We start from the raw sequence: 23,082 nt of genomic DNA, 5'->3' as shown, positions 1-23,082 counted from the left end.
TTTTGTATTTATTTCTTTATATCACACTTCTTGTCCATCCACTACGATTTTAATCACTTTGTACAACTGTATTTTCCCATGTAAGACCAAGTTATTATTTATTGCAAACATTTTAATATAAAAACATCTTTTCATATCAATGAATGCACCCATTATTTCTTTATTCATTTCTTACAGCTCAAGTTCGTGGGCAAGGAAAACAAATACATGCCTTTTTATTTTTATTTTTATTTTTTTAGTGCTATTGACAGATGTTTAAACATCATGAGAACAATAAAGACCGTAGCTGGACGGATAGCTAAGGTCGCGGCACATATCTTCGCCCTGGACACAGCGTGTTCCAGCAGGACACTCATCACAGAAGCGGACGCAGTGGCTATTATTGGTTACAATTCGATACGTTCCTTGTTTAGGGATGAACGTGCAGATGTAATTGTACTTGGGGCCTAGGCCGCAAGCATTTTTCACAAAATCGCATCGAGTATCATCTCCGCACTCGTCACAACGTTTGACACAGTAACCAGCATTTTTGATGACTCTGCTTTTAATGTTAACTTCAGCACTGGGGTCTTGGTCTTGGTCTTGGTCTTGGTCTTGGCCAAAGAAGTCGTTGAGGTGGTTTGTTTCTATACAGTGAAAAGGTTGAGTGTAAGCATAGCCGTCTTGGACACAGACCTGGCGATCGAGCTGTGAGCGGGACCCTCTAGGACAGCCACGAGGACTTGAGACACAAAGGGCCTGTGCATGTGTAGAAAGCACCGAGATGGCGACGAGTGTCGCGAGAAGCAGTTTGAACATGGTTTGATAATGTAAAGTGTAATTATATTTTATTTTCAAAAACAGTTTGTGTGTAATAATGAAAGGAGAGTGAAAGAGAAAAAAAAAAAAAAAAAAAAAAAAGATTTTGCTGAGAAGCCCAAGCCCAACGCAAGATCTTTGCTTGATAAAAGGGAGCAGGACTTTGCATGTAATGCAATGCATCCCCTTTTCATGTTTAGAAATTATGATCGAGGACTGGACTCTTTCGATCAACGGAAAAATTTACTCCATCAACAAGGTGACGGTTTTTGGAATATCTGTCCAGACATCGGATTTTTTTCCTTGCTGCGTTTATGGAAGAGTATTTCTTTACAGCATGGAAATTATACACAAGTCCCACCAGAACCCGAGCAAGAGCGGCTTGAGTTATACCTGGGTACAGGGATAAAGGCTTAAGGGTATCATTAATAGGGATAGACAAGTCCGCAATTCGAAGCCTTTGTTGTTGCTAGAGATATCCATGCTTTATTTGGGGTACTCATGATTACTAGTATAAATCAGCACCAAAGACAGAGATGAAGGCTAGTGGTGGCGTACATTCAACAACAGAGCTGGTATACACGCGAGTAACCTTCTCCCATACAAGGGGTTGAGATTTTCCTGCTCTGAAGGACCTAGGAGGGTAGTCTTCTGAATCCTCGATACAGTACATCCTAGTAATAGCTCGCATGCTAAGGCCGATGAAAAAGAGGATACTAGCAATTAGCTAGTGCATGACTAGGAAGAGAGAGGAACTGGAAGATACATCACTCTACATTCGCTTCACATTCATCTTCACAGATTTTTAGATTAGGCTATTATTTACAAAATCAAAAAAATCTGTCTCTCAGGGACCATCTCGAAGACACCCATTTATCAAGAGCATTTCCAAGCCATACAATCTAAATAGACATCCCTGAAATCCTCGGCACAGTGCGCATCGCTAGTAGCTGAAGATGAAATGAACAGTTATGAAGGATATGAATGCTGCTCCATATAATGTTGCGCTCCCCGCAGCGTGATAGTCTTTGGAAGAAACATCCGCGAGAATACGGCTTAATGAGAGTAATGGAAGTGGCAGGAACGGACGATTATCGATGATGGAAACAAACACGCTTGAAGTTGTAAACCATCCTGGATATGCCACAGCAAAGTCGTATGGATCAGATCCTAATATTGAGAAAAATGTAGAGAAGATCCTTTCTTTGATGACCAATCATTTACAAACATAATTATCTTTTAACAATGGCAAGCATTTTGTTTACTCTGTAGTCATTGTAAAGTATTTTCTGTCCAGAAATGATCAGTGTATAAGTATATTACAATTTTATTTTGTTTTCTAAAGGTACTTGTTATTGTTAGGATTTTTTTTTTTTTTTTTTTTACAGGTTAGCCTTGAAGCCAGTCTTCTCCTTAGCGGAGTTGAGGACAGAGTCGAGCTTGGTAGCCATCATGATGGCACCCTTGACCTTGATCTTGCCAGACATGAAGAGCTTCTGACCGTTGGCCTTACCCTCAGCAAGGGCAACAAAGTCTTCGTCCTTAACATCGATGACAATGTCGGGTTTCTTGCCCTCGACAGTTCCCTTGTGCATCGAGCCGTTGCCAGTCTTCAAATCGAAAGTCCAGGTGGCTAAAACGTTGAAAAAAGGGATTGGATGAATAGACGATTCATGTATATTATGAAGATAGGAATTAGGGTAAAATATAGCAATGCACATACCGACTTGGCCAGCGTTGTTCTTGACGTTGAACTGGAAGATGCCCTTGACCTTCTTGACCTGCTCCTGGCGCTCAGCATCAGAGAGGGTCTTAAGATGCTCATCAATCTGAGTGAGAAGAGCAGAGGACTTGAAACCATCGACCTGGAGAGCTACATGAAGAAATAATTAAATAATTAATTAGAAAAAGATGTTGTCAGTCAAGTAGAAGAAAAAATGAAATGGAAGTCTTTTTTCTTTGCAAATGGACGACTATATCTTTGAGCTGCTTTCAAATGATGGTGAGATCTTATGATAATATCTCTCATTGTCTTCTTTGTTATCGTTATAGTGATTCCAACGATTTGAGTTAATTTGAAAATAGACACCTGGCCATGTATTGCTAGAGCGAATCTATAACAGCATGGTTGTTACAATTGCAACATTTAAGGGTGGTAGGATTGCAGACCGAGTAGACTGCTTGGAGAGATCGATAAACTGAACACTTACACATGTTGGATATAGTTGATGTTGGGTAAAGGTGTTAAAAGTGAGTTGAGTGGAGAGTAGGTAATTGAGTGTGTAAGGAAGTAAAATCGAGAAGTAGAAGTTGGAGGATGAAGGCACCCTTTTTATAAGCTGATCATCCAATCCACATCTTGCAAGTGAACAGCCGACCGAATTGAATGTTGTCTTAAAGCGAATGGCATCCCAAAAGAATAAGAAAAAAAGTTTTGTGCAAGTGTACTATTCCGGATCAAAAGTATAAGGTTTTCCGTTGACAGCATCAAGACGATATGCGCTCCCACTCTTTACCCTTTCTAATTTATAATATTCAATTACAAACAACTACGCCATGCGCTCAGTGTGGCTTTACTTCACTAGGCCTTGGCAGGAACCAAATTCCTTTCGTATAGTTTATATTTTTATATTTTGTATCCTTAAAGTGTCACCACAAACTTTTAATACGAATCACGCTTAAAAAAGAGCTTGCCAGAAAGTCAGGGACACACATATTTGTCACGTTTTTAAATTGGATAGAATACTTCATTTTTGGATACCAAGAATTGGTGTTTTTGCAAGGTTAATTCAATTTGGATATTTTAAAAATATATGTGTCTGTGGCTCTCTGGCGAGGACTTTAAGCAGGAACTAGACTGCTTTCATGTGGAGTTTAGTTGTTGATTGAGCAAAAGACCCTTTAACTTGTGTAATAACATGGCTCCGAATGGAGACACCTTAGCGAAGATATATATATGTAGTTAAAGAATAGTGTTCCCTCTTATTTGCAAGAATATATATGTGTCCAGAAGACACGCAGACGTATCCTTGCGATTGAAGAGCTGAGCCATCCCCCATTGGCACCTTTCTTTTGTGTGGCACGTGTCGAAGCATCCGAACCGAACTATATGCAAACAGGCTTGTAGAGTATAGACTTCTGCAATCTTGATAGTGAGTATTTAACATGTACATTATTCAGAGCATCCTTAGCATATACGCGTGTAGTTGGCTTAAAATTCTATGTGCGCGACTCTCAAAAGAGTCGCGCTTTGTCCATTTTTCCTATTTTCATGTTTATTCCCATTTTGCACACGTGTCCTCATAGATGTGGCACTCTTTTGATTCCAAAAGGCGTTTTTTGTCCTAATTCCTGTTTCATTCACACTACATCATTCACTTAAACTTTTTTTTTTATTTTAGTCATGAGTAGTGATTTGCGCGCCAATTTACTTCAGCTTGGTTTCAATCTCAGGCAAGCGAGAGCCGCAGTTGATGCAGGGAACCAAACTATCGAAGCTGCAACAGAATGGTTGGTGTCTAAAAGAAACGGGCTATGAATTGCCTGCCGTATCTGTAACAGCAAGGAGCGGCGCGTCTGACACATCTATTCTCAATCCCATTTAATATGTGGACCAAATAATTAGGATATTTGAGAACAGTGATAGAATCGAGCCTTCTCAGACTGGAGCAGCCTTGCGATTGCGTGACGAGGATGATGAAATATTTGATGCGGATTTGCAGCAGGCGCTCGCAGAGTCAAAGCTACAGCAGGCATCAGCTTCTTCAGACAATACTCCTTCAGATGATACAAAAGCAGCAGCATCATCTGCGTCGAAAAAGATAAAAATCAATATCATTCGTAATCAAACTCCAGCACAGATAACCCCGCCGCTTCCGCTGACATCTCGACACAAGGAAGAAGAGGCTCAGGCCACAAACGCTGCTCGCCTTTCAGAGGCGAATAAGAGAGCTGAGCAGGCCAAAAAGGCGAAACAAGAGGCTCGACTAGCACATCAAAGAGCATTAAATGATCTCAAGGAAGATAGAGAGAATAGGAAACTCAGGAGCAATAATGTCCCGATATCTTCATCAGGCAACACTCCAACTTCCGCTGCTACATCCCAAAATATAAATACATCTAGACTGTTGCCACAGATAAGTGTCAACAATAACACACCATCGACCACAGCCAAATCCCAAACGATGGTTCAAGTATGTTCATTACAATATACAGCTTCTACAAGCTTCTGGACAGAATCTTTTTTTATTATCATTGCATTCTGATGTCAGCAGAAATAGAATACTCATGTGCATCCTTGTTTTAGCTCCGACTAAAAAATGGGACTGTGGTGAAGCGCTCTTTCGAGAACAATGCAACTATCAAAGATCTTTTTGAGCTAGTGCGGTCAGAGGGTGGAGATACTGGATCTGCAGACATCAGCCTAATTCAGGTATAGGATCAAGGCTTAGAGTACTCAAGGCTATTTCCTCTCTGTGGCATACAGCCGATACAAGGCGATATTAATGAAAGCCCTTTTTCTTGTGGTAAATAGCCCTTTCCTCGTCGAGAATACACCATTGGTGATAGAGATCTTACACTGTTAGATGCCGGTTTATGTCCCAGTTGTTCACTCAATGTCTTTGTGCAAATGCCGATCCCAGCACCTCAACCTATTGCACCTCCAAATACATGGCTTCCCAATGATATAGAAATGGAGGAGCCACCTACGCAAGACGATTTAAACGGAGACGAAGATAGCAACGGATATGAGGGTGATGGAGGCCAAGGGAACATGGAGACTGAAAACGACAGCGAAGATAACGAAGGAAATGAAGGTAGTGACGACCATCAAGTTGGTAATGGCGACGATGGTGACCATGATGAAGAAGATGATATGATGTATGCTCTTCCTATGCCGCACCAACCCCCACACGACAATCACCAGAATCCCGTCGCAGGCCGAGGGCGTGGTAGAGGACGTGGCCGCGGTTTGCCGTTTTCAGGAGTCGGACATGCTCTTGGCTCGGCATCTTCTTCCTCGGCAACAGATCAGAGTCAGTCCTCAACAATGGGCCGGAACCAAGCCCCGACTGAGGATATTCCGACAGAGACAGATGCAGTTCGCCGTCAGCGCATTCTGGATGCCATGGCGAACAGAATTGTGAATCGTGCTGGTGAAAACGATAAGAGTCCAAGTGTTCCTCAGAAAAAGGCAAAGAAGAGAGATATTCCAAGCCTGCAGGCGATCTGTTGTCATGAAGTTGCTCTCTTGGTGATAGCAGGAAACGCGGCATCAACTAGGCATCTAAAGTTGCTTAAAGAGAATGTTGGGCCTCAAGCAGCAGAGGGCATTGTCCATGAGCTTACGAAACTCAAGCAGCTTGACCAACTGACCTTAAAGAGGCTCCATCGCTGCTCCATCCAAAGTATGGTCCTAGACTCATACTCTCGTGCCACAGATTCATTGATGGACACCATCGGAAATTCACAAGCTCGATCACTGACATACTTGAGCATGAAAGAATGTACGTTTCTCACCGACAGTGGTTTTGCAAACATTACTCGTCTTGAAGAGCTGGAGTATTTGGACCTCTCACACTGCCGAGTGACAGATAAGACGCTTGGGTTCACATTGAACCTACCAAACTTGACGACGCTTTTGTTGTCGGGCACAAAGATCACATCGAATGGGCTTGCAAGAATCATATCTGAGGCTGCTTGGAAATCGACTTTACATACTCTCGATGTATCATTTTGTCAAGGGATTGGTGGACCATATTCTTTTGTCAACTTACAAGGCATGTATATGACCCTGCGCTATAACTCGTGTCTGCATGTTATTGGAAAACACATTACTGACTTCTTTTTTTTTTGTCTGTGCAGGGCTAACGAACCTCAGCACACTCAAGTTGAACAACACGGCTGCATTTGGGTCTGCCCCGATCAAGGTGCCTGACGACGGAGCGTTCGCTTGTCTACTAAAGCTTGACTTGGCAAGGACACAGATTACTGATAACGACTTGATGAAACTGACGCCGGTATTCATGGCTGTCCAAGTCCTTAATCTCAGCGCATGTCCCAATATTGGAGCTAACTCGCTGGAGTTCTGTGTTACCGGTACAGTGAACGAAAATGAAACAGCTTATAGTGAATGATATACGAAACATGAATGCCCACAAGTATTTACATTTCTTATTTTTACCAACAGCACTTCATAAACTGCAAAATATCAGCTTTCCTAACCGAGAGCACGATCTATTGACCGTCCTCCCTGCCGCAGCTGGTACTTAAAATGATATTGACCACGGTATTATGAGTTTATGAGCCGATCTTTATTAACGCTGCGCAATTTTTCTTGTCTATTTCTTTCGATAGCTCTGCCACTCACGCACCTAGACCTGACAGGGTTTCTATACGTGACAGATGATGCAATCCTGACTTTGGCCTCGGCTGTAAACTTACAATTACTATCGCTCGCAGGGACGAAACTTACCAATGTCGGTGCGGCTGTGCTTGTCCATATGACATCCTTAAAAGAGCTCCTACTTGATAGAACATCCGTAGGAGATAAGGCTATGGATTACTTAAGAGGTATCGTTCATGGTGCTGTATCAATATACCAACAAGCAAAATACATTTACTCTTTTTTTATTCCGTATCATAACTATTTACATTGCATGAATAGATCTCGGTAGGCTCGAGGAGCTCTCACTTAATCGATGTGAAAAACTGACAGTGGCAGGGATCATTAAACTTAGCAAGAGCGCATTCTTTTCTATGAAACTGAAGCGTCTCAACCTGGGGTTCAACAAATATATCCACGACGAGGCGCTTGCTGTGTTTACACAATGCCATGAGTTGCACACACTCAACCTAGAATACACGGATGTAACAGAAGAACGAGCCTTATTATTGCAAAGTATGTTCTATTTTCAATCTGAACCTAAAGGTCGGGAGAACCCGATATAAACGAAAGGCTGATATTATGTTTTCTATCCTATTATATGTTTCAGACTCACTCCCAAACCTTGAGCAGCTGCGAATCCAGGGTGTCACGAATGGATCTGTTCTTGAAGAAACACCACACCCAGTGCTAAACTAAGGTGCTCACGAGAATAGTACTCTATATAAGCAAAGATCACAGGCATCCTACAATTGGTGAACGCGTATACTCAATATATTCGGCCTTGGTGTGGAAATAAAAATGCATTATTCATGTACTCATGAGCTACTCGAAGGAATGTGGGTGATTGTGGTAAAGTGAACCACCATAAAGAAATATGAATGCATGGTATCTCAAGGTATTTTTCGACTTGGAAAGCATCGAGACATAAAGGTCATTGTCCGTGGCGTGGGGCAGCCACTTTACTTCACACGCTTGGGTACCAACTGGACTGCCAAATAATGAAGTTATTTGCATGGGATTATTTCAGGCTTTCAATTAAAACCCGCCTTTAATTGGTGAGCTTCCTCTAAAAAAAAAAAAAAAAAAAAAAAAAAATGTCAATAGACAGGAAGCGTTAGGATCGTATAAATACGTCAGTGCATCTCTAACCGTTACTATCACTGGATTGTAACTGAATGTCACGATCAAAAAGCTTGGTGGCCCTTTTTTTGTTGGTTGTCAACAAGTTCAATAGGAACTCCTCTGCTTCTCATCAATTCAGGATTGTCCTTAGTAAACGATATACGAAGGTTTTTACAGATTAAACAAGAAAAAGGCCAAATAACACCGGGTAGGTTGCCAAGCAAATCATGAGGGTGTTCTTTGATAGCTGGGTTTTCAAAATTGGGGTTGCCAATTAGGTTAATCCATATTTTATTCCTAATTATTTTGTCCGGTCTTGACAAGATAAAGAGTAAAAGAGAAACCTCGTTGAACTATGTGTTTTTTGTATACAAATGTCATTCAAGAGCTTGGTTATTTAATACGCTCTACACTACACTATAGAGCAAGGAAAAAGATATTTGCACGGCCCCGTACACACCTTATTTACACTGCTCCCCGGGGGCTTTTTTTTATTTGTACGGGGCCTTTATTTCAGTCTTTAACACCGCTACCAGACGATACAAGCTCGATACCCAAGTATCAAATATTGACCAGAATATTTATCTTATCAAGGTCGTACGTAGCCCAGAATAGATGTTGATATTTTTTATGCGATTCTGGGACTAAATAAAGAATTACAAACGATTTATCTGTAATTGAAATATACTATGCCGCTCTACTTTGCACTTTTGTTGGTCGTGTTGCTATAGATTGTGGATGGTTCACCAATGCTTTCTTTCATTTAGCGCGTGCGTACATCTCTAGTGTTTCCGTACGTTATTAAGCATATAACGATGGGTTCAGTAATTAGGGACCTCTAATGTGTAGTTTGTTTCGGTAGATATATAAACGATCATACTCATTGTTACGATGCATAGCGTGCCGTGTCACTACTCACTTTCTTTTCTCTTTCTTCTATCTCCTTATCTCTGCCCTTCCTTATTAAGAGCTCAAGCGCCCTCGATACTGAATTTTGTTTACTAAATTCACCAAAATACAATGGGCAGACCTCAGTTTATTTTGTGGAATGTCTATCCTCTCACCCGAGAGATTACTTGTCTTTGATAGTTGGCAACAGTTCGCACTCAAAGCCGATCGTGCCACAATTACCTGTATCCCTATATCTAAATAGCTAAAATCCTTTAATAGCATAACCGTGACCTATAGTGATAGAAAAGAGGCATAAATACTCTTCTGTTACGTTGATAAAGATCCTTATTTTTGTCTCATTACATTCCAAGTTTGTTATCATGTTCAATCAGGATTGATTTTTCATCAATAAAATAGCCAGAACTTGCCTTGGGTCATCTTTAGCGCGCAGTGTCGCATACTCGGTAGCACATGTAGATGCTCACTGCGTCTAGGGATTAGCTTCATATTGTACAGTCATCTGAAAGAAAATTTGGTCAAAAAAATAAAATTTTGAAATGGTTATGAAGAGAAGCACTGTCTTCAATCCTATTTCTTGCCGTTTTCACTCAGCATGTACTGCCCAAAAACTTCACTGATTATCCACATTGGCCTCATTAATAAAAGCGTAAATTTCCATCTTGGTTGGTGAAGCGTTTTTGTATGTCACAAATGAGCTGTTTGTCAGAGATTCAAAATAAAAAAAATAATAAATAACCCACTTTGACCAGACTTTCTTTCGGGTGACTGTCGAGCGGAATAGAGCGTGAAAAATATTTTGTAGATAGTAAGCAGTAGAAAAGTAAGTGAGAATAAGATATGGGTCCACACACCACACCCATGGGGTATTTATTCATTTTCTGGTAGAGGGACTTATACCAGGCAACTATGTATTTATCTGTAGGATGACAAAGGTTCGTTCTAAAAACTTCATATCAAAGATTTATCGCGTCTATGTGTGGCGCGTTATTGCCACTAATTTCTACTGCTAATCTTTTTAGCACATTAGTGTTTTTTACCCTAATTTTTTTCTATCATAATATTGCAACAGAGCACGATGAGTATCGCAGCTCCAGACCCCCCTCTAGACTCACCTTCGCTTATTTCCTTCGAAATAAAAAGCCAGAATCATGTAATCTGTAGGATACACGCTGTCGCTTGTAGATGAAATAAAGACCCCGTGCAAGTAAGGTGCGTACGGGCCCCACTGGAGCAAAAAAATGTGTAACAAGCCTATTTATTGGCTTGTAAAATAGTTGCGTGGTCCGGGAATCGAACCCGGGTCTACCGCGTGGCAGGCGGTAATTATACCACTAAACCAACCACGCCCTCGTTGAGGTAGCGGAAAAACTACTTATATAAATCAAAGTAGTTAATTCACATGCCGTAAAGTAGAAATTAAGGGGTCGACAGCAAGATTCTCAGGAGTTGATTTGGAAGCCACGCTGTAAGATCCTGAGGGTCCTTCAACAGGCCACGTCGGGAAGGTGGACTTTGAGTACCAACCACGGCGGTCAGGGTTTATGAAATCATGAATACAGCGGCTCTTGCCGTTTGTGCAGTAATAACTGTTTATTGACTATAGTTTCTGGAGCATTTTGTTCATAGAGTGTAGAAAATAAATCCCATGACCCTGAGGGACCTTGTTATCAAAAAAAAAAAAAAAAAAAAAAAAAAAGCTATCTTTTGGTACTATATATACGATTCTTAATGATATTTTAATGAATTCATCACTATCCTACATATGCTCCTGGAATGAAAAGGGGTAAAAGAGATTCTGAGTTGCTCCGGATCTCTTTCATATCAGTATCTACAAGCTATCAGAATGTCAAGGACAACGTTCCGCATACTAAACATGACCTTTCTTTGTTAGGATCCAATCCCATTCCTCATAAGACAATTCAGACGCTGACAATATTCCGAATCTTTGTGGAAGACAACGACTAACCGAGCCGTTCAGAGCGTCCAAGTTCAGGCTATGGCTGCAGAATTATCATAAACAGTAAGAACTGATAGCCTAAGTTGGACAAAAGAAGCCGAAGTTGAATGGAAATCATCACGCTGCTCGCCACAAGGTTGGAAAAAAAAATCGGTTGGATCGGAGAATGAGTCAATAGAATATAGCTATGCTCTTCGAAGAGGCTATATGGGTAGCAATAACATGGTCAAAGAGATGTTAACTCGCATGACTTTGCGGAGGCAGCATTTTGATGTGGGAGTTCCATGACTTATCATGGTATAGATGGTTGCTGCTGGATTCCGGGCAGCATAAATTTTAAGGCCTGCATCAGAAATACTCGATTATCATCAATGTATTTTCAATAGGGGTTATGTTGGAGGTTGCACTTTTTATTTTTTGGTCAAATAGCTCCGCAACGAATTGCCAGATATCCTGGGGGCCTTTGAACAGGAGCGGACAAAATTTTATATGATATCCCCGAGTAAATAAAGATATGAGTTCTATTGGAGTCATGAAGGACACACACCGATTATTAATGCTCTCATAAATAGATCTAAGAAAAAATAACAAATAAGATACAGATCGCTCAAAAGTGGGCAATAGGATGCAAAAGTCGAATTTAATGGGAGTAAGCGAATGAACACATGGCAGTAAATAAAATGATGATACTAGAAGAAAGTATTTATTTAGACACCATTGAGGAATGGTAGATAAGAGGGTAGAAATGTAAAAAAAAGTAAGCATGTCAACCTATCAATCCATTGCTGGTTAATGTCGTTAATGTCGTCACTTTTTGCAACATGCATGTTGGTCACAGCTATTTTTTTTTGTCTTGTGGTCTTCCTGCCTTTTACTCATTTATTCTATCTTGTTCTGCACAAAAACTTTTTTTTTTCATCATGAGCCACTACGGCAACCATCTGCAGCCACCTTACACAGGTCAGGGCCAGGGACAGGGCAGCTATGGCTATGACACATTCTCGCCTCAACAACAAATGGATCCAAACACGCAACCGTACTCGACCTATCCTCCTCCAGGGTCTAATGCTTACCCAGCTAGTCCTGCATTCAACCCAATGCAACCCAATGGCATGGGAATGAACATGGGGCTTAACAACAATAATAATAACAATCAGATTGGCATGAATATGAACAATCCCACCTATAATAATAATAATAACATTCCTAATAATAACCTAACCTATGCGCCATCTGTGTCTGCAGGGGGCTACGGCATTCCTCCTGGACAGTCTTACCTGACTGGGGGACTAACTTACCAACAGAGCATATACAATCAACCAGCACAGCAAAGTCCTAGCATGTCTAATCCACCAATATCTGCTCAACCCCGCGCAGAGAAACCTAAAGCTGAAGGCGACTATCCCGTCGTCATGGCCATTGACTTTGGTAAATATTCATCCCTTCCAAACCATTCTTTAGAAATTTTTAGATCGGACCTGATCTGCAGATATTTATCATCGATTTGCTTGTATCCCTAACCACACTTTTTTGTTATATTTGCAGGAACAACCTTCTCTGGAGTAGCCTATGCTCTCAAGGCTGACGGAGAAGTGCACGATATCACAAAATGGTACTAAGCGCTGTTCACAGGACAATTTATTCTCAATTTGCATATTTGTTTGGAAAAAGACTTAAGGACTATGTTCCTTATTACTTTAGCCCATGAGCACCACAGGAATTTCAGTCCATCAACCCCTTCAAAAAAAAAAAAAAAAAAAAAAAAAAAAGACATGGATAACAGGATAGTAATGCTTCCGACACTAGGGATGACCAATATTTGAGCATTATCATTTCTTACCATTTCTGTTTGCCATATTATCTCTGTCGTGCTACCGTTTCTCTAGGCCTCGGCATCTTGCTCAATACCCAAAGACACCAACGCTCAGCTTGTACAAAAAGGATTCGCAAAAGATTCTAGATTGGGGACATGCTGCGCGCTTAGCGATGCTCAAGCCTGCCGCAAAAGATTTTGTTCTCCTGCGTAAATTCAAGCTGCAGCTGGATGAGACGCTTCAAAGTGCACCTCTCGAGAATGGCATCTCAGCACTAGATGCTGTTACCCATTACTTGAAAAAACTGCATGGACATGTGATGTCGGAACTGATGAAGGGCTTTATTAAGAATTACGAACCAAGTCAATTCCAGTATTGTCTAACTGTGCCTGCTATGTGGTCTGATGCAGCCAAAAACACGATGCGTCGCGCTGCCATCGGCGCTGGCTTAATCCAGGAGGGTGACCCACCAAATCGCTTGATTTTGATTTCAGAACCCGAAGCTGCAGCTATGTACTGTGAGAGGATGGTCGATCGATTCTCACTCAAGCATGGAGATCGATTTATGATTTGCGATGCTGGTGGCGGAACCGTCGACTTAATTGTATTTGAAGTTAGCGAACCTCCAGGCAAATCTCGACACTTGAAGGAGGTGACCCGTGGCCATGGCGCCTCTTGTGGATCGGTTTTCTTGGATGCGAACATGGAGGCTTTGCTGGAACGCAAATTTAGGAGATATCGCAGAGGTATTAAGGCGTGTGGGTGGGCATCTTTGATGGATACATTCGTAGATATGGTCAAGCCAATGTTCAACGGTCAGGAGGACGTACTAATGCAGATCCCTCAAGCGACTGGTCTCGAGGATTTGAACGATCCTGATATTGGACTTGAAGAAGGTGTGCTCTGTGTCCCAGTCGAGGAGATGAAGGCTGAAGTGTTTGAACCTGTCATTTCGGATGTTCTGGATTTGATTCAAAAGCAGTTGCACCAAAGTCAGGTATGCAATGCCATCTTTTTGGTCGGAGGCTTTGGGTCTTCACGATATCTGGAAGAACGTATCCGGCAAGAATTTTCACATCTTGTGGGCTTAATTGCCGTTCCACAACGCCCTGAATTAGCTGTAGTTCGAGGAGCAGTATATGCAGGACTGAACACGAAAACTATTAACATGCGTGTGGCCCGCCGTTGGTATGGAGTTGATGCCAATATGCCATTCGAGGAGGGTGTGGATCCAGAATCCAAAAAGATTATCTCCCATGATGGGTACGTCCGATGCAAGGAGCGTTTCTCGGTGTATGTACGGCCTGGACAGCAGATTGGCGTGGACGAATGTGTGTCAAAAGAGTATGTGACATGGTCTTATCCTAAGGGTTTAGATTCACCTCTCTATGTCTGTAACTCTCCGAATCAACCAAGGTATATTACGGATCCAGGGGTGCAAAAAATTGCTGACTTTCATATTCCTATGCCCGAAATCCCAGGTGCACAGCCCCGCACTCGTGTCGTTTTCCGCTTGAACATGTATTTTGGTAAGTACTGAGACAACCTTCTTGCATATTTTCCCATTCATTTTTCTGGAGGATGCAAACTAAAGCCTCGCCTTTTTTTTTTTTTTATGTATTTTACTCAGGTTTGACTGAAGTAAGAGCAGAAGCCGTCATTAATGGCAACACATACACCACAATTTGCTCATTTGGTAACCGCTCCAATTAAGTAATACTCACTGTTTTAAAAATAAACAAAAACGAAAAATGGATTGGATTGGCTTTATTGTTGATGTAGTAAAAGTACAAGGAACGAAAATGTCGAAATGAGCTATGATACAAATGATTAGAACACGCCTCCATGTTTGCACTCTCATATGTCTTTAATTTAGAGGCGACGACGTGGTGTTGGGCGGACATAATGTCTCTGATGACCATGCTTCTTTTTCTGAGAAAGGGCAGCGAGAAGAGCTGCCATGGTTGAGCCCCTGTGATGGCCATGGCGCTTATGATGGCGACCGTGAGTGATTGGAACTGGAGCTGGGGCTGGAGCTGTTCTCCTGAGATGACGTCGAGGCCGAAGGGAGGCCAAGAAGCCTGGCTTTCGCTGAGTTACAACGAGTGTACGACGTGGGCGATGGAAAAGGCTCGGCTTACGAACTTTGGGCTGACGTGTGGCGATCTTTTTTCTGTGCGTTCTACGAGGCGTTGCAGTAGTAGTAGCAACAGGGATACGTGGGTCACGATGATGCCTAGAGGAGAACAAGGCCTTGAGACGAGCCATTGTAGAAGGCTTGTAGTAAACACGTTGGACTATGACAGGACGACTGTGAAGAAGCGACATGTTTGTAGTGTAATAGTAGACAGAACTGGAAGTTGAACGAATGGCTGTAGTTGTGCGAAACTGGTTTTTTTTTTAAAAAAATGTACGATCAAAAGGCACAATCCTTTTATACTTATTGTCCAAAAGTTATGTCATCAGGTTCTAGGAGAAAAAGGATATGGTGATGTGGTATCAATAGACAATAACATCATACATCTGGTATGATGACACGACTTCTTGTCTTTATTATTTATTTATTTATTTTTCTTTTCTATTCTATTCTATTCAATAATATGATATTTATTAACGATCCTATGATGACATGTTGTATATACTTTAATTAGTGCCGTGGTAAAAAAGTTAAAGTTAAATAAATAAATAAATAAATACTCATTTAAACTCGGGAGATACCAGAAGCTGGAGCTCCGTACAAGTCAAGTGATCTCTGTCACCTGCTCCATGAAGATGAGATAATCCTATAAAGAAAGTGTCTTTTGAAGGTCTTGGCATTTGTTTTTCTTTTCTTTTCTTTTCTTTTCTTTCATCTCTTTTTACTCTGTTTCATTTAACAACCTCATAAAAGTACAATCATCCGCAAGCAGCCACATCCATGTCCTCCAACAATAACAACAACCGCGGCCCAGGCCAGCATGAAAAGGGCGAGTTCAACATCCTACCCGTAGATGAAGACAAGAAGAACCCTCCTGCACCCAAGGGCCATCATAGTGATGGTCTGACTGGTGGCCCTGATCTCCGTAGCGAATTTCATGTGGGCCCGGCCATGATGCCTGGTCCCTTCGTGAGCTCCATGGGCGCTAATTCCACTGCGTTTGAACGTGAGCATGCCCAGCAGAAGGCTAAAAAGTAATAAAGCACCAGCAAGACAAATACATGCTGTGGCTATGACTTAGCTTTGTAAATAAAATTTAGCATATTCCGAAACACAAAGTTTTATGCAGTGGTTAAGAAAACAGGAATTTATTAAATAAATATATAAATCTGTCAAAAGTCATACTTATTTATAAATCGAATGTTGTCGAAAGCCCCATCATCGTCATTCTTGAACGTTTGAACGCTTGGTATGAATGGCTATATGTTACAATGATTGCAGTAAAGGCTGGGTCGTCTGTGCTTTTATTATCAACCATAATGTTGCCACAGTAATAGATGCAGCAATCATAATAATTAGTTCTTTGGATTATCACTTTTGATTGAAAGGATATGCAATTTCCACAGAGGCGGGTACAACAGGCAGATTGTCTGATGATGCTCACCTCTATAGGGCTTTGCTTCATCCTTTTACTAAAATTAAAAAATATACTTTATCATGAATCGCAAGGATGTTCACCTCAAGCTTGAATACCCCATCAATCTCAGTATCATTGAGTCCTTTACCCCAACTACGACGACTAACTGCAAATCTAATTTGTCGTATTGTTCTCAGATGGGATACTCCTCTCGCCTGACTTGCTCATGAACGTATACATCCGGGGAAATTCCATAAATGTAAAATCGTCTTGGCTCAAAGTAGCATCGCTTTGGTAAACAGAGATCTGAGTATTGGCACGTGTCGGGGCAATTTCCACTCTCTATTGCCACCTATATATCCGTGGCCTCGATCCTGAATGCCATACGAAAGTATCGCGTAGGTATATCAATGCTACTTTACCACCAAACTGAAAACATAAAATAAAATAGTAATACTGTTGTTGATACGATAAGCACCTGCCATGGACTACACTCATTTCCGACGGGTCTTATTGAACAAGGCCTTCCTGTCGGGCTGGAATCAGCAGAAAATGGATGTCGTCGCTGTTTCTGACGCTGCTGCGTATTATTTCTTTATGGTTGTTCTCCATCGTTGCCTCATAAAGTGTTTCCCATGTTGTCTGGTTGATCTTCTAGTATTGAAAACCGTCCTTTGCATATGCTCCTTGGCACTGTTAGCTTATTTCTGCGAGACACTAAGGACAACTGAATAAGGTAAAAGGAGAGATGATGAAGTGAAAACCCTCTTACTGATACCGATGTGGTGGTGACTTCTATAGCAAGAAGGATGATGAACACTTGCCATTTTGGCCTATAAGACTGCATGTTTAAGGTGATTACAAACGTAAACAGCGTATATAGGCTATCTGCGGGTCGCAATAATGTTGCTTAGAAAAAATACGAAGTATGAAGGAAACGGTAAGATGAGAAGAGGAACTGAGATGTTTTTCTACCTTGAATAGGATTGGGCTAAACTTTCAGCATGCCGCACGCGCCAGTAAAATAAATTTCAACCAGCGCCAGCATTTGAAAAAATGAAATGACGACATAATGTCAAAGACGAAATATATACATAAGTTTTTTTTTTTTTACCCACCTTTCATGATTCATCCAGCGCCGTCATTAACAGACACACCAAATCAACATTAGATTCTACAATGGAATCCAATCGTACTAGTTTAGGAACGGCAAAACCTGTGCCGCTGCCATTTGTTTATCAACTGCTTGCTGGTGCTGTTGCTGGAGTGACCGAAGTCACTGTCATGTATCCACTCGATCTTGTCAAGACACGGCTACAACTACAAGTAACGACCTCACGCGGCGTTCACACCCAAGCGGCTGCTGTCGCCAGGAGCGCCATTACTCATTCCACAAGACCAGCAGCAACGGTTGAGATAGCAGCCCCATACACATCTATTTTTGATTGTCTACGTAAAATTGTTCAACAAGAAGGCGCTCTTAACCTCTACCGAGGCGCCTTGCCACCACTTCTGGCAGAAGCCCCTCGTAGAGCTATAAAATTTGGAGCAAACGAACAATGGGGTTTCGCGTTCAAAAAGCTATTTGGACTGGATCAGTTCACGGCACCACAAGCAGGATTCGTTGGATCAATGGCAGGAGCGACAGAGGCCTTCTTTGTCACGCCATTCGACCTAGTAAAGGTCCGTCTACAGGACCGAAATAGTGTAGCCGTTTACAATGGGACAATTGATTGTCTTCGCAAGGTTTCCGCTCAGGAAGGCATCATGGCATTCTATCATGGAATTGAAGCAACCGTGTGGCGACATGCGACATGGTCGGGTATCTACTTTATGACCATCCAAGCCTTTAGGACTGCATTCCCTGAGCGATCTGGGACGCCAAAGAACGAGAGTATGCTACGGAACTTCGTAGCAGGAACGATAGGTGGTATATTCGGCACAATCGTCAACACACCCTTTGACGTCGTAAAGACACGAATTCAAAACCAAATGAAGGGCGATACCAAATATGGTTGGACGTTTTCAAGTATTCGGAAAATCGCCCATGAAGAAGGGTAAGCAACAATATGTCCAAAGAATTCAAAGGTCAGCACCCCTTGGTGATTATTAATCAGAGCTCTGACTTCTATATCTTTTTCCTTTGCTACGCCTTCATTATATATTTGTTTACTCTTTTTAGAAAGCGAGCATTGTTCAAAGGGTAAGGCGGAACCACCAAGCTAGCTATCCAAAAACTTCATGGTTTTATGGCCTGCATTATTAACACTTCTTTTTTTTTTTTTAACCTTTTTATAACTATATGCTATAAGGCTGGCGCCTAAGATTGTACGGCTTGGCCCAGGAGGTGGCTTGTTACTTGTTGTTTTTGATCGCGTCTCAGATCTAATGAGGAAACAGATTGTAGTAGAGCCATCCTCCAAACCTACAGCAAGTTTAATGGCTACTTCATAATGAAATGAATGGATGAAATCCAGAGCATACAAGTGTACAATAAATATCTTTATCATAGCAATTATCATGGCATGAGCGAAGTAAATATATTTTTATGCAAGGGTATATTACTATATGACGGGATGGAGTGAGGTACTGGATGATGAAGACCATATTTGTTACTCAGCAACCATTGGTGTTGAGGCAGAAGCAGGCTCTTCCTTCTCGTTATGGTGCTTAGGACCCATCTTGACCTTTTTAATAAATAGAGAGGCAACCAAGCCTATGCCAGATATGATGGTTATCAGGATGAAGAAGTGTTGAAGCCCCTGCACAAAGGCACGGAGGACAGGAGCTTTGATATTTGGAGGAAGGCCAGCAATTGCCTTGATATTCTGGGCATACTCACTTGCGTTCGCTTGACTGAGGCTGCTCTGCACAAATGTTCCACCAACAGCGATTCCAAACACGCCACCAAAGGTTCTTAGGAATGTCCAGAGAGAGGTGCTTAGTGCAAGGTCAGACTTATTGATCAGCTGTGCATGTACGCCGAGGAGTAGAGTGTTTACAGTCATACCCATGCTGATACCCTGCAGAAGCAGGATCCCAATCACTTTCCCGCGAGATGTGTATTCGTCGAACGTGATCAATAGCCCAGCAGAAATACAGCCCACAATCCACCCGGCCACAATAAATTCTTTGTAGGTTCCCCATCGACTCATCAGTAGACCAACAACGATAGCGGCGAATGCTCCGACGATGGCATAGGGCAGTAAATCGATTCCAGACTTGACAGCAGATGAGCCATGGACAGCTTGGAAGTACAGTGGTAGAAAGAAAAGAAGACCAAGAAAAATAAAACCCTGAATAAAGACCTGCAAGTAAGTGACTGCTAAGGAAGGTGTGCCGAAGAGGCGTAGAGGAATGATGGGTTTCTTTGCGTATCTAGCCTCGTGAAAGATGAAGATTGCTCCAATAACTATGCCGATAATCAGCAGGGCGAGAATAACAGAGGAGTTCCAGGGATATTTAGCATCTGCACCCCAGTTTAAGCCAAGCAGGATCATGACGATGGAAGCCATCAGCAGGAAGATGCCAATATAGTCGAGTGACTTAAGATTAGTTGCAAAAGGGATGCCTTTGCGACGCTTCATATGCATGAAGAAGATGATGAGGATCATGGAGAGTGCACCCACGGGTAGATTGATATAGAAGGCCCAGCGCCAGGTAACTTTGTCTGAGAAAGCACCACCTAACAATGGACCAACAACTGCAGCAATAGCAAAAATAAGAGCAATCAAGGCCTGATAAGTACCTCGCTGGCGCAACGGGACAATATCAGCAACTAAAATCATACTCAGAGCAATGATTCCACTTCCTCCAAGTCCCTGTACAGCCCTCGCAACCTTAATAGAATAAAATTAAAAATCAGCATGGTCATAGTTTTATGCGGGTAAATGATGAAAACCGATATCTCAATAGTGAGAATGTTTGTTGTAGAAGCTTTACTTACAATGAGCATGGTCATTGACTGGGCTGCACCGCAGAGCGCAGATCCAAGCAGAAAGACAGAACAGGCGAACATCCTATTTGGGCAGTTTCAACATTTTTTTTAAAAATTGTCATATTAAACAATCGACTGACTTTTAATATGCGCAGCACTGCACTCAACAACATACATGGCTCTTTTACGGCCAAAAAGATCGGCCGCAACACCATAGAGGGGCTGCACGGCTGTTGTTGTTAAAAGATATGCTGTTCCAATCCAGGAAATATCAGCAAAGTTGTTGAACTCTTTGGCGATGGAAGGCAAGGTGGTCGTAACAATAGTCTGATCGAGGGCTGCTATAAAAAGTGTGACAGTAATGCCCAAAAAGACCATCAAGCGACGAATGGGCGTCAACGGCTGCTTAGGTCCAAAGTCCTGAGCAGGTAAATGCTGAGGTGGAACTGATGTTACATTTTCTGGCGATGGCGATGGATTAGGAGTTACGACTATGGCTGCGGATAGCGGTTTAGAAGTGGTGTTAGCAGACTCAAGATCCAATGCTTCAGAACCCTTTTCACCATCCACGGACTGGTGATCTCCTCCATGACGTACGCCAGCGATGCTTAAGCGGGGTCCACCGGACGGAGGATTGGAATTGGAAGCCATATCTTTGTCTTCTAATAGGACGACAACGGTAAAAAAAAATTCAGGAATCGGAATAAACAAGAAGGAGAGAAAGGAAAGAAGCTGTCAAGCCGTCATCATTATTGAATCTTTTGTACTTTATAGCTTTAGTAAGCATTTGTTGACTGACATGTTTATGACTATTAAACATATTCGAGGATCCCACTGAAGAAATATTTCCTTTTGCAGCACAACTCGCAACGGCGCTCAATCGCTCTTGTATTTCACGCTGTCTCAAATGAATGAACAAAATGGCAGATAGTTCTTTATCCCTTTACTTCAGTCCTAGAAAAAAAAGCTCTTTTTTTATTAAAGATGTTCATGGCTCATCAGAGCATCAATACAAATCAAGCAAATTGTGACAAGACGCAAAAGCAAGTTGATGTGAAGTGATAGGATCTGCAACAGAAGCATTTGATTCAAATAAAGAATGCTTAATTGCAACGGTAACTAACACATAAAAAAGAAATGTGAAACCTTACAGCATGGTTTCCGTTTTTTTATTATTACTTGATAACTAGGACCCAACAAGCCGCGAGGATTATTAGTACAGTGGATTTTACAAATCAGTCGCTCTATTGCTAGGAACGCAAATAGAGCGGTTTCTAACGACATTCCTATTAGCAAACCACATCAGCACAAGTGGTAATTCTTTAATCCCTCGTAACGAGCCCTACTTCCTATATGACAGTATATAGCCTTAAGCTTATAAAAAGACTTGTTTTAATTATTACAATAAAATCAGCTTTTGTCTCTCTTAACTATTACATCCTACCTGACTCGTTTTTGTGCGAAGAACATCTTCTAGCCGCAATGTTACCTGACCAGTAGGGATAGCAATGCTCTCTTCTCCTGGTACGCCTCTTTTAAGTTCGCTGAGGTTTGAACGACGTGCTATCATTCGATTGATTGGGCTCAACACCCTGGGATGTCCTACTCCCGAAATTATTGATAAGCCAGGCAACTGGGTCTGTACAATCTCCATGAATGACTTTGAGATCCATACGTATAAAACTTAGTAGCTGATTGACATCCGTGATGCTGTCTAATGAACGAAATTCCGACAACACTTTCTCATAGCCAGCATCTGACAAAGTCGGGACCATTTTTCCATATAGGGGTACACCCATTGGCTAAAGCCCTCCAGCCTCAACGATCGATTCCACTCTGTCAACGAAGGAATGAGTGTCTTCACCGGATAGAAGAACAAGGTTGCAAACTTCCCTTAAGATCCGGGGTTGAAGGGAATCGAAGTTCAAAATCTTCTGGGCGCAACGTTTAACCTGATATCATGGCCGGTCATCATAAATGGCTGCCTTGATCAAGCGGCCATATCCTTCATGAAGGTCCAGTACAAGGGCAAAACTCATATACCTCCATACCATGTCCTCGAAAAGATCAACCGTCAATACATCGGTGTTCAGTTTTTGAATGATTCGCAGAAACCAACGACCGCCCCAACAAGCTTGAAGGAAATATCCTTGCGAGAAACTCCTTCCAGCTGCAAGCGGAGCCTTGGATCTCCTCAGTAGTAATTTGGTAGATATTAGTTCACTGTATAAACTTCAAAGTTCCTTGACAATTTTTTTCTAAAATGTCTTTAAACAGGCTTACTCTAATTTATTTCCCAGCATTTACGTTGTAACTGAGCCTATTGAAGCTGCTACTTTACTTTTTACAACTTCGCTTTCATCTAGCCTGAATGCACCAGACCATGTTTCAGAGAAATTATTTGAGAAAAGGATTCAGGAATGGTACTCTGGTCTGTTGATGATGATGGGAGCGAAGTTCATTCCAATACAAAGAGAGAGTCTATAGTTCCCGTCGAATCCGAGCTCCTATATCACAAAGTCGGTTACCTGGAGCTTCGTAGCCGCTCGGGATCATATGAATACCCTTTGCAGCATACAATCGACAATTAGAAGGAAAGA

At 41.8% G+C, this 23,082-nt stretch overlaps 7 protein-coding genes and 1 non-coding gene across 8 annotated transcripts; 3 read left to right on the top strand and 5 right to left on the bottom strand.

The window, feature by feature from the left end:
• Positions 1–148: 148 nt before the first annotated feature.
• On the bottom strand, positions 149–885 carry BCR41DRAFT_347864 (hypothetical protein). The gene has a single exon (XM_022023177.1). It carries the CDS (start codon positions 796–798, stop codon positions 256–258), a length of 543 nt encoding a protein of 180 aa, XP_021884513.1. The 5' UTR covers positions 799–885; the 3' UTR covers positions 149–255.
• A 1,295-nt stretch (positions 886–2,180) lies between these two features.
• Positions 2,181–2,827, bottom strand: BCR41DRAFT_393359 (SCP2 sterol-binding domain-containing protein; the record flags this gene model as incomplete). Its single annotated transcript, XM_022028549.1, has 3 exons — positions 2,181–2,431; positions 2,522–2,671; positions 2,770–2,827. The coding sequence occupies 3 exons, from the start codon at positions 2,825–2,827 to the stop codon at positions 2,181–2,183; spliced, it is 459 nt and encodes a 152-aa protein (XP_021884512.1).
• A 1,262-nt stretch (positions 2,828–4,089) lies between these two features.
• Positions 4,090–7,987, top strand: BCR41DRAFT_384320 (hypothetical protein). Its single transcript, XM_022027551.1, has 9 exons — positions 4,090–4,308; positions 4,424–4,991; positions 5,105–5,230; positions 5,333–6,578; positions 6,664–6,897; positions 6,989–7,063; positions 7,156–7,371; positions 7,466–7,699; positions 7,794–7,987. The coding sequence occupies exons 1-9, from the start codon at positions 4,202–4,204 to the stop codon at positions 7,880–7,882; spliced, it is 2,895 nt and encodes a 964-aa protein (XP_021884511.1). The 5' UTR covers positions 4,090–4,201; the 3' UTR covers positions 7,883–7,987.
• Positions 7,988–10,495: 2,508 nt separating this feature from the next.
• Positions 10,496–10,566, bottom strand: BCR41DRAFT_t31. The gene has a single exon. It is a non-coding gene; the product is annotated as a tRNA-Gly (tRNA).
• Positions 10,567–12,517: 1,951 nt separating this feature from the next.
• Positions 12,518–14,704, top strand: BCR41DRAFT_300886 (hypothetical protein; the record flags this gene model as incomplete). Its single annotated transcript, XM_022020600.1, has 4 exons — positions 12,518–12,605; positions 12,723–12,789; positions 13,064–14,520; positions 14,622–14,704. The coding sequence occupies 4 exons, from the start codon at positions 12,518–12,520 to the stop codon at positions 14,702–14,704; spliced, it is 1,695 nt and encodes a 564-aa protein (XP_021884510.1).
• A 51-nt stretch (positions 14,705–14,755) lies between these two features.
• Positions 14,756–15,375, bottom strand: BCR41DRAFT_347860 (hypothetical protein). The gene has a single exon (XM_022023176.1). It carries the CDS (start codon positions 15,317–15,319, stop codon positions 14,864–14,866), a length of 456 nt encoding a protein of 151 aa, XP_021884509.1. The 5' UTR covers positions 15,320–15,375; the 3' UTR covers positions 14,756–14,863.
• Positions 15,376–17,666: 2,291 nt separating this feature from the next.
• BCR41DRAFT_384317 (mitochondrial carrier domain-containing protein) lies at positions 17,667–19,227 on the top strand. Its single transcript, XM_022027550.1, has 3 exons — positions 17,667–18,602; positions 18,728–18,748; positions 18,858–19,227. Exons 1-3 carry the CDS (start codon positions 17,725–17,727, stop codon positions 18,997–18,999), a joined length of 1,041 nt encoding a protein of 346 aa, XP_021884508.1. The 5' UTR covers positions 17,667–17,724; the 3' UTR covers positions 19,000–19,227.
• An 8-nt stretch (positions 19,228–19,235) lies between these two features.
• Positions 19,236–20,866, bottom strand: BCR41DRAFT_318814 (major facilitator superfamily domain-containing protein; the record flags this gene model as incomplete). Its single annotated transcript, XM_022021327.1, has 3 exons — positions 20,658–20,866; positions 20,492–20,564; positions 19,236–20,384 (listed from the first exon to the last, which is right to left on the bottom strand). Coding segments are annotated over exons 1-3 (1,425 nt in total), but the record flags the coding sequence as incomplete, so codon positions are not given.
• Positions 20,867–23,082: the final 2,216 nt, after the last annotated feature.

Source organism: Lobosporangium transversale (assembly GCF_002105155.1).
Source record: "Lobosporangium transversale strain NRRL 3116 chromosome Unknown BCR41scaffold_6, whole genome shotgun sequence".
Classification (NCBI taxonomy): Eukaryota; Fungi; Mortierellomycota; class Mortierellomycetes; order Mortierellales; family Mortierellaceae; genus Lobosporangium; species Lobosporangium transversale.
Note: the sequence above shows the minus strand (reverse complement) of the source record. Positions and strands in the feature narration are given on the sequence as shown.

Excerpts from the sequence above, each read along its gene's own strand:
- BCR41DRAFT_347864 (XM_022023177.1), bottom strand. The coding sequence starts at position 798 with ATGTTCAAACTGCTTCTCGCGACACTCGTCGCCATCTCGGTGCTTTCT.
- BCR41DRAFT_384320 (XM_022027551.1), top strand. The coding sequence starts at position 4,202 with ATGAGTAGTGATTTGCGCGCCAATTTACTTCAGCTTGGTTTCAATCTC. Across the intron at positions 5,231-5,332 it reads CAGACATCAGCCTAATTCAG|CCCTTTCCTCGTCGAGAATA; the intron begins GTATAGGATCAA and ends TGTGGTAAATAG. Across the intron at positions 7,700-7,793 it reads ACGAGCCTTATTATTGCAAA|ACTCACTCCCAAACCTTGAG; the intron begins GTATGTTCTATT and ends TATATGTTTCAG.
- BCR41DRAFT_347860 (XM_022023176.1), bottom strand. The coding sequence starts at position 15,319 with ATGTCGCTTCTTCACAGTCGTCCTGTCATAGTCCAACGTGTTTACTAC.
- BCR41DRAFT_384317 (XM_022027550.1), top strand. The coding sequence starts at position 17,725 with ATGGAATCCAATCGTACTAGTTTAGGAACGGCAAAACCTGTGCCGCTG. Across the intron at positions 18,603-18,727 it reads AAAATCGCCCATGAAGAAGG|AAAGCGAGCATTGTTCAAAG; the intron begins GTAAGCAACAAT and ends TACTCTTTTTAG. Across the intron at positions 18,749-18,857 it reads AAGCGAGCATTGTTCAAAGG|GCTGGCGCCTAAGATTGTAC; the intron begins GTAAGGCGGAAC and ends ATATGCTATAAG.